We start from the raw sequence: 12520 nt of genomic DNA, 5'->3' as shown, positions 1-12520 counted from the left end.
AATTTTCTATCTCTGTCAAAATCAGAATTTAAGAATCCAGAGACTAACACTGTTGATAATCAGGAAACRGTCTTCATGAATGAGAACACACTTTCTCTGGAACTCATCTGTTAATGCAGTAATTAAAAACTTGTCATCTTAAGTGCCAGCAAATTAGTTAATATGGTTCCGATGCTATAACAAACAACAGTGGCATTTATAATAGAATCTTTTAGTTATGTTTTGTGAGCTATAAAGTGAGTAACACTATCAGGTAGGCTGATTAAGTTGTAAATACTCCAAAACATTACTCCACTCACAAGAAAACAAGCATAAAACTTTCTACCTCTCCCTTAGTTTGCGTCATACACAGCTGGACCTTGTCATAAACCCAGTTCATGATGTACTAGGAATAATCACTATTTTTTGAATGCACATATGTCCAGTACTTAAGTTCAAAGTGATTCAGATACCCATCATAGCTTCATAGCTTCAGAGATTTTTTTTTTTAAATTAAACAGCCAGTTAGCTACATAAAATCACAGAAAAGCTTAAGTTGGAAGAGACTTCTGGAGGTCTCTAGTAGAGAGACTCTTCTTGCTCAGRGTATGGCTAACTTCAACATTAGAATAGGCTGCTCAGGAAAGTCCCAGCCTTATCAAGTTTCAAACATCTCCAAGGATGGAGATGTTATATACAACTTCAATAATGCTCATAATCCTTAGTTTACTGATGAAAGGCATTCTTTCATAGTACTATGCAAAAAAAGAAACACATGCTTAAGAAAAGCAAGAAAGTTGTTCTTTAAAAAGCAGCGAGAAAACATTTAATTAAAAAAGCTTTAATTTTCTATAAATTCTATTTCTTTTTTCGCTAAAACAGGTATGCCAACGTCCCTCAGACAAGAGCTGTAACTAGTCTTCTTACGGTCACTGCCCACTGCTGACAATAATTAAAATGACTTAAAATAATGAAAGCTTTAATTTACTCTTTAAGGTAAATTATTAAAAAAAAAAATCCAATTTGCATATGCAATTTAATCTTATTCTCCTAGCAAGAGGGAGATGTTTTTTCCACAGAAATATTCTTTGTTTTGGAAAGCTGCTGAAACTGTTGGATAAGGGAAAAAAAAAGACTGAATTACTAGAAACAGATATGACACTCATCCAAATAAAAACGAAGTGGTCCATAAATATATTGCCACCTGTCTTTGTTCACAAAATCTTGGGCTAAGTTATATTTACACCTTCATCTGACCATGACAATTGCCCCATAATAATAATCACACCTCGATACCAACTATCTTTAGGAGCAACTATATTTAGCAATCTGTTATTTGACTACCACCAGTATTTAAGCATCTCCAGCACATATTTTACAGTTGCACAATAGTAAAAAATACTGAAACCTAAACTACTTGCTTATGCAAAACTAATAATTTACTTTAGTAAACAAGTTCTAGCCTTGTATCTTTCCTTGATTTTACTGACAATCACTTTTCTCAGCATACTTTCCAGTCTTCATTGCTTCATAGTCTCTCCTTACCTCAAGCCCCATCATCACCGTCAAAAAAATCCCAACAGCAGTAATCAACAACAGCTTGTTTTAGCAGGTAAATAAAATTAAAGCAACATATGTTACAGTCCCTCAGCAGAATCAGAAGGAAAAAAAAACACTTTACTCCTCCTCCACTTCTCATCAGATGCTGTTGCCTTTCAGTGCCTGCTAATGAAGTAGGCTACTGACACTAAAATTAATGGCAAAATTCCCTCTAGGGTATGCTCTTCAGCTACAGTCCTAAGAGGACTGTGCACCTTCTTCTGTGGCCTCAGAATGAAACTTGATTTTCCTATGCACCTTTTGCAGACAAAGCACTGAATAAGCTATACAGAGTTAAAAGGTTTGAAAGGTTCAGCAAACGACTCTAGTTACTTGGCAAAACAAAGCAGAATTAAACACATGTTCAAATACATCTAGTAAGTTTTAATATTCCGTATTTTCCTTCCATTTCTCATTATAAACAGCAGAGACTAACATTCATCATGGACTGGGGGTAAACGAGTGCAGAGGTTTTYACAAGGTTGACAAGACAGACAACCAAAACTCAGTCCTCCCTGTGACTGGCTCACCCCCCTCTTCCCCTGCTTTCTGAGCTCGCCTGTGCACATGGGGGGATCGAGGGGTGGGCTTCAAACTTTGTTTCCAAGATCTTTCTCATTACTGCAGAAGCTCCAGATGCAGAGTTCTTCTTTGCAGCATCTTACCTGACTGGTGTAAGAGAAAGCAGTCTTGAAGGAAAGAAATGCAAAGTACCTCTAGATTAACGATCGCACTGCAAACAACTGAACAAAATATCACGCTTCCAGAAGCATGCAGAAAATCTATTAGTCTAATAGCACAAAGAGATAAAGCCTCACAGGTATGATTAGAAAAGCTTAAGTTGCCATCCCCAGTAATTTGTCACCATCAGCACTGATCCAAAAAAAACGCAACAGACTTTGCCCTGAAACAAATTAGGGCAACTACTTACCTGATCTGCTAACACTGCTCATCTGTGGATGGCAACTCCCTCCCAAGATGAGAGGCAGTAACAAAGCACCTGAGACTTCAACTGCTGAAAGCAGCTGAAGCAATTCTAAATGAATATTTATCCACACACTTGAGATTCTGCTCACTTCAACAGATATGCACTAACTGAAACAGATACCATACATTCAGTTCCACTGCTGACACAAAATATCAAATCACATTTAACACAGCATGCTAGATAGCAGCTCCTTCTTACATCACTTCACCCCATCTCTTTTAGACTGGTCGGATTAGAGCCAGAGGTAGTATCATTGCTAGCAAATGCTGGAAATAGATAAGACAAAGACAAATAGTTTCATCAGCATCCAAAATTTATATCAAAATCAGAGTTCATGCTAATGTATGTGAAACTACAGGCCATTAAGCTTCTTCAGAGAAAATTTCATAAGCATACATATCATTCTACTAGTTTATCAGTATCTGCACTTCTTTAATTTAGCATCGTTAAAAATTACATTTTCTTTGATGTGCAGAGAATAAATCCAAAACAAATGCACTGCCATGAAGACAGTCCAGATGAACTTACTGTAATAAAAACAAACTTACAATGTTTTTGGTGTAAAACATATTAAATATTCCACAAATTAAAAATAAATACTCCACAAAAAAAAATTTCCAACTTCTGCATCCAACATGTCATTAGTAGCAAACTATTTCAGACGGCTTAGATTCTTCTTCCAAAACAGAACTCTTCTGTGGCCTTATTTTAATTTACTTGTATTCCTCCATTTCGTACAGCTAAAGTAAATAATAAGGGATTACAGAAGTGTGCGAGGAGATATGGCAGTCCTGTGCCAAAGCAGGTGAGCTCCTGAGAGGATTCCTTCCCCAAACCAGGTATCTGTTCCATTGCCCAGTGTAATTACACAGTGGCTTCTACAACATAYAGCCAGCACAGAAGCTCATCTTCCCAAGTCTTTCACGTTTTACTGTGCTCATTACACATCATCTTTCCAAAAAAAGTTCTTTATAGTGTATGATCGACAAGAGATTGTGGTGTAACTCTACAGCTACAACTTACTATTTTTTTTCAGGAAATTCACCAAGTATGAGGAGTGGAAGAACACAGCGCTCTGTATATAAAGGGGGAATGCTCTTCAGTAAGTGGAAAGATACCCTGTCTGCATTCTTACGGACACCAAGTAGCTAAATGAGGCCATAATACAATAAGGTCTCTAATTTAGATGGAAAACTGATGCGTTTGAGAAACATGTTGAAATTTCAGAAAACCCTCAGTCTTAACTGGGGCACCAAAATAAACACATATACACGAAGAGCACAAAAAGAAGGCTGATTTTTAAAGACAGTGCTCCTGAAACAGAATGCTGCCTAAGCATCCCTTGGTTTTTCCCAGTTTCTTATTCTAGAAATTCTTTTATCTGGAAAGACCATAATAGTTTAGGAAGAATAAGAATAACCTGGCTGATTTCTGAAGACCAAGATTGACATTTCATATGCTTTTCTTAAAAACCCTCAATGAACTTCCTGTTGTTCTACTGCTTTTTGTGACTGAAGAGCATCATCCATCCTAGCGGTAAACTTCCAAAGCCCATCAAAAGAATAAATATTAGCAACTTACCTGCTTAGGCTAAAACTAGACCTCTACAGCCACAGACACTGAATATTAGCCATCAAAAAAGCAAAGTATTCACATGCATGTCTTGGCAACTACCTGTCTCCCCTTTACCACAAACGATATCCTAACAGCAAGTCTACAGGACCAAAATGACACCATTAGCCAAAGGCCTATCTATTGAGAGGCAAAAAAAGAAAATATATATATATTTTCTTTTATATGTGTGTGTATTTATATGTTATATTTATGTAATATGTATATGCATATATATACACACACATACACAGATACATACACACATATACTACCAGGCAATCCTCCTCAAGAGGCCCTGTGCCTTCCTTTTCCATGAATGGCCAGGTAAGACCTTTAGGAAGGGTCAATACGAAATACAGGCAAGGTTGAAAGTTCCATATTTACCTTGTGTTCTTAAGCATCTCTGCCAAGTTTTAACTACTTACACAGCTATGCTGTTACAGAGCATTCCTCACCTTGTGTAACGGAAGAGGTATAAGATCAGAAGAACCCCACAAATTAAACTTACAAAAAACAGATACACTGTGCAAGGATTGCCAGTTTTTACAGAATAGAAAACAAAGAAAATAAAATTCTGATTTTGAGTTATAGCTATAAGCATTACTTGCTATTTGGGATACATCTTCAAAATGAAATGCCAGTATCATATTGAATGTTACTTTTGGGGGGCCACAATTCAGCTGAGCACTTCAGTAAATGCTTGGAGCGTGATTACGTACATATGTTCCAATGACATTTTTAAGCACTCTGATCCATTTGAGAAATCATTATAATGCACTTTTTTTTTTTTTTTTTTAAGAATAACTGTTACTTAACACATCACAACTGACTAACACATACCAAACAACACTACTATCCCAAGAGTCAGATGGAGCAATGTTCAGAAGTGAAATTTAGATCCCTGAGAAGAATTCTCCCAGGCTGTCCTGCTCCTTCACTGCATTTTCTGTTTTGTAGATAAGCCTCACATGTTTTCTGCTGGAAAAAAGTAAAAATGTCATGGTGGTTCTTGAGTTTTCACCTGTAAAAATGAAAGGTAAAGCCTCAACTTTCTAAAAAAAAGGACATTCATAGTAAGACTGCATCAGAAGCAGTAAAGAAAGATGACGTTCTGACGAAAGAATTGTTTGCATGAACACYAAGAACAGTTTGCCTTTGTTAGTCTCTAAAGCTTATAAAAATTTACTTTCCTTCTAATCTTTTTGTTTTGTTTTGTTTTTGGGTGGGGGGACTGCTTTTTAATCAACGTATTGTAAAACTGTTCGGTCCTACTCTGTAACAAATCAGCATTAGGGACAAAGCTGTAGTCTAACAAAATCTGAATTAAGAAAAAAGAGAAAGCTTCAAGGCCTCTAGCTTGATTTATAGATTGAAGCAAAGATGTATTTGTGGGCTGGGTCTTTTTTTTTTATTATTATTTATTTATTAAGTGAGAGGAATCCTTTGTCTAAATTTCCAAAAATAAACAACGTTGTTAAATTGATTTTTTTTTTTAGCAGAAAATGGGTATTTAAAGTCAAGTAATATATTGCAGCTTACAAAAATTCCAATCAGGATAAAATAAATATATGAACTAAAAGTGTTCCAAGTAGCATTCATAAAACATGACAACCTTTCAATGGCAAGTTTTCATAAAAGAAAGGATCGTAAGAGACAAAGCTCATCTAGCCTTTATCCCTGTCCCAATTCAGCATTAACTATGCTTACATTATTCTTTACCAATACTCGCTTACCCATTCTTAAAAACATACTATGATTACTACATTATAATCTTCCTAAGCAGTCTGCTCTCAGGATCCTAAATGTTGAAGCATTTATTTTCCAATAGCAACATTCTTTTTTGCTCTTTAAGCCCATTACTTTTGACGCTATCAACACAAAGGAAGAACAATTTACTGCCTTCCTTCCCAAAGCATCCTTTTGCATACATCAGATTACTTCTTAATATTTCAGAAAAAATGGGAAGTAATACTGCTAYCACTTAGATAATGGTATTACCTTGTATAATATCCTCCTTTACAGGAGGAGTTTACAAGACAATCACCACATGCACAAATGTGTTGTGAAAAGCAGAACTAATTAAGCCTATTGAATCTGTGACCTGTGCGCAGCTTCTTGCCATGATAATATTTGCATCTTCATCGACCACTTCTCTCCCCTTCATTGCTTCAGAACATATTCAGCTCTCCCTCCCCCATCACATCCCTCTCCTTCTCCTACATCCAACTGCTGTGCATGGGGGAAACAGCATGTGCCACGGCAGGTCCAAAGACACACACAGGAAGCCACTATACCAGGCCCAAGCACCAAATAAGGGTATGCACTAAACAGAGCTCAGGTTAGTTTGCATCTCTCTTTCCTAACTAGCTACTGGTCTTGAAAAGTATTGTAGGAACATAATTCTTGAAAACTTCTGGTGCCCTGAAATTGCAATCGGTTCAAAAACTGTTGAAAAAGACTGACAGGACTTGGTATCACAGAAGCCTCACTTCTTTAGGATAACACGCAAGATGGTAGCATTTAGCTGCCGTTTAAAGAACTCTGTGCCTTCTGTACCTTGGCTACTCCAGATTTCCTGGCACTCAGAAGCAGCTCTACCTTGATCTCCTCTATTCTTCGTCGGTCCTCTTCAGTCAGGTCTGACAAAGATTCCTGAGATCGGCTAGCCAGTTTTAGCTTGACCCATGCTACACAGAAAGAYAAAACAAAACAGAAAGCAGTTCTCCCTTCATTTTCTCACATCAGGTATGGTAACAGTTTTATAACTTAAAATCAAAATTATGCAATGCATTTCTAACTACCATGACTGAGGAAATAAAGACCACTGTGAAATAGCAGAGCTGGGTGACCAAGAATATGATTTAAAATTGGTCTCTTGAATATTTCTTTGGAAAGATGGACTCAGAACCCATTGCATGGTTCTGATAGTTATATTTATGGTCTCTGATTGAAGTCAATATTCTTTCACACAATCCTCTCTCCCATTTTTAACAATTGCATGGACAAATAGTACTTTTCACAAAATGCTGGGATTTTATATCAATATTTTGTTATCAACATTAGGCAAAAAATAAACTCAAACTGGAAATGTATAACAGTTATATCTCATTCTAATATGCTATATAAGACAATTAAAAGACATTGATCATTTACGCCCTGCAAAATGAAGACTAAGACATGCAACTGTTCTTTTCAAAGATAAAAGTAGTGAGGAGGATGGCAGAGGAGTAACATGAGATGGCAAGAGATATTACCCAAAGAACAAGAGTACTGAAGGGACAAATAGGTACAAACTCACTCTGCTGAGACTGAAAATTAGAAACTGTTTCTAAGCATCAAGGGTCTGGAATAGCCTGCCCTAAGGAGATTGGAGGGGAAGGGAAAGAGCGCCAGTTATTTTTACTGAGCTCCATTAAAGCTTATCATCATTATACAAACACCCTTAAAATYAGGGGAACAGCCTCAAATGACCTAAGATATCCTTCTACACCCTATATCCTTTCACTTCAAAAGCATCTTAAAGCAATCTCTAAAACATATATGCAAATCGAGATTTAGCATTGTGACATTAAGACTTTGTAAAACACAACAGAAACATTGTATTACCTCGTGCTTTCCTCTCCTCTTCCTCTGCACTTCTTAAAATTTGGCTGGCATGTGTCACAGGTGATCCATTTCTGAGAAGGTTTTTGACATGGGCAGCTAGYGAATCTCCACTGCTACTGTTATCATTCTCTTGAATTCCTCCCTTCTTGCTGCCAGCTACACTAGCTTTAGCCAAGGCACTCTGGATGCTTCCTAGGGCATCAGTGATACAGCCTGGAGACTCTGATGGAGAAGGATTCACAAGCTCTGAAGTTTTTCCACTGCTCAGTTCACTACTTGCATTACTTCGTGCAACAGCCACAAAAGCAGGTGCGTTTCTGTCTGTAGTTGCACTACTGCACCCTTCTGGCTCAGACCTTCCTACAGATTTTCCAGTCCTAAACTCTTTGGTCATCTCTTTCATCATCTCTTCACTGCCATGTAAATTGACATCAAGAGAACTTCCACRTCTCATATTGCCTTGGTAAGAATTCAGGGACTTCATTACTGACCCCTCTTCTTGCATACTTCTTCGGGTCATAGCTTCATCCCATGAAAATATCCTCCGAAACTCAGGGACATTGTCTTTCACTACCCTGGAATCTTTGGGGCCACCCTCCTTTTTAATTAGCACTGGAGAAGAATCAACAGTTTCTCTAGAAGAGGCAGTGGAAATGATAGGGTCACACCAGCTACCAGCTATATCCTCTGCCTCTGCTAAAAGCTTACGTATTTCTTTCAATGCATCAGATCCAATCAAGGAATCACTTTCTTGATCCTTATTTCTCTCATTACCAGAGGTACCTACACTTGAAGGYTGTGATCCTATCTCAACTTCCATTTCTTTTTTAACTCCAATCAAAGAACCTGCAGACCATCTCTGCAGGCTACTATTCGCATCTTTTGATTCATTTTTAGCTACCAGATCTTGAACATGTTTTGTAGCAAGCTTAGCACTCTCTCCATCAGAACAGCGGTCAGACAAGACTGTCTGGAGCAGCTGATTTTGCTCAGCTGGTTTGGAGACAGCTAAATGTTCTGCTCTGCTTTCAACACAATGGGAGGCAGTTAGCTTCAGCTCCTGTTGGTGGCATGAAATACTGCACTGACTCACTGGTCTGTCTCCAGAAGATCTTGAGAAGCAAGGAGAGAGTTCACTGGGTAACAGAATATCAGAGCCAATTTCCGAACCCATTGGGATAGACATACTGAGAGTGGAAGTGCTAGAGTTAAAACTTGTTTGTGTAGCGTCAACTTCAGCCAGCAATTCATCTACAAAGAAAACAGAAGATCCATTAAGCTGGGGCTCTGAAAAATATTCGCCTCAATAAAGACTACTTTTCTGGTACTATAGAGATTGTAAACGAGAGGAAAAAATGCAAATACTAGGAAGCATTTAGGAAACGGTTTTTAGAATGCAACTTTGAGGTAAGATCTCCATGGGAATTATATGCTAAAAGCAGTCCCGTAGACCATTTTGAAAAAATATTAAAGAACCTACAAAATTTTTCTTTTAAATAAAAGATTAAATTTTAAACAAAAGTTCTTAAATATATGACATATTGGTTCCTGTATGTCCAAAAGAACACTTGGATTATAAAAGTATCCCTGTAAGAAACAGAAGTGCTTTGGGCAGTATTTCCAAAGTATTTTTGGACAAAGGACTGCTTATTGATAATCTTATATCCTGTACAGAAAAGTCCAAAAGCAAACAAGATGTGTATTTAACATTTGAAAATATAAAACAATAATTGCTTTACAAAAATGTACTTAAATGCAAATGCTGTTCTTAAATCTTTTAAATTCCTACTGGCAGGTACTGACAACAGTCAAGAGCTAACTCCTAGTATGCCTGACAACAGTTATTTTCTGTTTCAAACATAATTTTGTTTCATGGCCCAACCACTGACAGCTTAAGTACACCACAAAGACCAGCTGAATAATATCTATACTGAGAAAAACTGTGTCCCTGTCCTCTGCCAAGTCTTCTCTGATGCTTTAAGCAGGAAAAGAAATAAAAATATATATTTATATAATTATATATACACACCATATACAAAATTACATATACATCATTACATATATATATATATGTATGTATGTATGTATATAAAATATATTTTTAAAAAGAATACACACATACAAGCAAGAAAGCCTGATGGGCACAAGAAAGAAGTATTTGATCACTGGTGGTCAGAAAGACACAGTTTTCTTGAAAAGTCACAAACTTTCAGGGAAAAGACAGGTATTCATTGTGAAAAGCCTTCAGATTAGCTGTCCTGTGTGGGGTACATTATGCAAATGTCAAAACAAAAGAGGACAAAATCTGCTACGGAACATACAAAATTTTAAGCATGTTACAATGCACATTTTAACACATTAATGGCATACTACATATGCATGCCACTGAAGCACATCTTAACCCTACCTGAGCACATGCTGCTCTTCATATAAAATGTTTCAGTGTTTGTTAAGGTCATATCAATATATTTTTATGTTGAGATAGACTGATTCATGAATTGATTTGGTCTGTTATAAAGCGTGCATAACTTTTTGTTGCACTGAACAGACCAAAAAAATGAGTGTTCGCTTCCTCAGGAGAAAAGTGAAACCACGAGTTACTGCTCTCACTAAAGAGAGTCTGATAACATTTCCTTATTCTTTAGATTAAAAAAGAATCCTTTGCAAGAACTCTCCAAAAAAAAAGTAGTAAAGAAAAAAAAGATAAATTGCCACTGCACTGACTAGAAGAGACTATATAACCATGATTCCTTAACGAGGAGGCCTCTTTTCAAAGGTTTCAATGCTTACTTATCCAATGCCAAATATCTCCTGTCTCAGAACAGAGAAGGTTGAATGATACGAATGAAAGAGGGTACCAAGTAAGAAGTCCACTGGCACTACCAGGACAGGAGCAACCTCACAGATGTATCTGCAGTTCTGTATCCTCTAAGGTTTGCACAGCACAAGGCMCTCCTTCCCAATACCTTGTGGCTGCTGAGCCGTCTTCCTAAGCGTGTCAGTGGAGTCCTTCAGTGTTCTAAGCTCTGAAGGGGAAAATTCAACTTCCCTGATTGGTCCTCGAGGTACAAACGGAGTCAGTATAGATCCAGGTGACTGGTCAATGCCAAGGTTGCGAAGATATACCTGATGAGAGAGGAACAGAAGTAGTATTTGGCACTCTTGCAAAGAAACAGAATGTCAGTGGATTCAGAAGTTTATGGATGTTCTTCCCCATGAGCTTAAAACACACACCACTTAYCTTAAAACATTTTCAGCTTAAGTCACATTCAACTTGCCTAACTCTTAACACAAAACACTAACATAGTCACATGTTAGACAACACCTCCAACTTACTTCTGACTCAAAGCAGGAAATAACGGGCCTCTTTTCCAGCTAAAATTACTAAAAATAGGCCTGCCTAACCAATGTCTTACAAGCCACATGCAACCCATCAGGTCAACTCACACATCCAGCAACCTATTCCTCATTATTCTATTTCTGGAAGTAAATCAGAAATAGGCTGCAAGAGTTGTTCCAATTCTGATAGCTTGTACCTGACCAACAGTTTTTCCTGGCGTTTTCATGACTTTTCCCTCATCACGGGCCAAAAATGGAAGCTGGTAATGGTCTGCTACAAACCAGTTAATCCTTTGCCTCACTCTTCCCATAGGACCTGAAATTTAGGAAAAGGCCAGCAAAGCAGGGCCACGTATCTTGTTCTTGTGATAACAGCCCACTACTAACAGTCTTTTTACTCATACACATGCTCTGTACATTGCACAAGCAATAATAAACCTGATACTTCAAAGGAAGTTGGAAAGCTTTGCCCTCACCTGCTTAAAATGTCATTTAACAGCTAGAAGTAGAACACAAAGCTTTGCTTTAAAAACTTTTTCTTCCAGAATGTCAAAGCTTGTGGAAATAAAACAACATCATGAACTAGCTTTCTGTGACATCTCTACAGGGAATAAATCTGTCCTGGCCAAGGGACAGAATCAGTCTCCTCTATTCAAACTTCTATAAAGAAACTCAGCTGATCTTATATAAAAGCACACACTTATCCAGTGGACTTGCATATAAGGAACATATCTCAGCAGTACCTCAAAAACTCCCTGGTTATCAAACAATTTCTAGACACTACCAACTGCATTAGTTTAAGTTTATAAATCCTAGGGCCTCCAAGTATACCAATTCTCTGCTCAATTAAGACTTAGGCTTACTAGTACAGCTAAAGCAGTAAATCATTTCATAATATTTTAAAAAAAAGCATAAAATGCATGCCTTTTCTTTTTTCATAAGACAGTAAGTATAGAATAAATGTGCATAAGCACTTTCTGTAATAGCATATAAGCATCTATAAGCACTATCCAGTTACAATTTTTCATTAACAATTAGTTTAAAGAAGCCAAACAAAAGCCATTCTCAAAATAAGAATCTGCAAAATACATAGGAAAAAAATACATAGAAAAAAATATATATATAAAATTAAACTCTCTCTCTATGCAACATCCACAAGATTGTTAGTTCAGACACAAACAGTATCATCTCCTTCATTAATATATTTTGAAAGCTGCAGCAGTCTCTTGGAGGCGAGAGCCCCCTAGGATCCCTTGAAAAATTACTTTCTCCTCTTTCAACAGAGCCTCCAAATCTGCATACAGACATTATAAGTGGTTAAGTAAAATTACCTTAACTTAATCACTTCTAAGGGTGAATTAGTTTCAACTTGTCTATACTATGTTCTAAGCAAAA

The 12520-nt window shown here is 37.1% G+C and overlaps 1 protein-coding gene across 7 annotated transcripts in view; it reads right to left on the bottom strand.

The window, feature by feature from the left end:
• The window catches only part of ALMS1 (ALMS1 centrosome and basal body associated protein), a 71632-nt gene that overhangs the window by 26449 nt on the left and 32663 nt on the right, over positions 1-12520 (bottom strand). For 6 of the 7 annotated variants that reach the window (XM_085314629.1, XM_085314636.1, XM_085314632.1 and 3 more), the window contains exons 6-8: positions 10753-10912; positions 7787-9037; positions 6737-6867 (exon numbers count right to left, since the gene is read on the bottom strand). In XM_085314629.1, coding sequence (XP_085170755.1) covers positions 6737-6867; positions 7787-9037; positions 10753-10912 — 1542 coding nt within the window. The remainder of the gene's footprint in view (positions 1-6736; positions 6868-7786; positions 9038-10752; positions 10913-12520) is intronic. The other variant, XM_085314635.1, reaches the window with a different exon arrangement.

This window comes from Rhea americana, unplaced genomic scaffold (assembly GCF_003343005.1).
Source record: "Rhea americana isolate MKP2758 unplaced genomic scaffold, rheAme1 scaffold_41, whole genome shotgun sequence".
NCBI classification, from domain to species: domain Eukaryota; kingdom Metazoa; phylum Chordata; class Aves; order Rheiformes; family Rheidae; genus Rhea; species Rhea americana.
The sequence above is the reverse complement of the archived record's forward strand: the minus strand, read 5'-3'. Positions and strand labels throughout refer to the sequence as shown.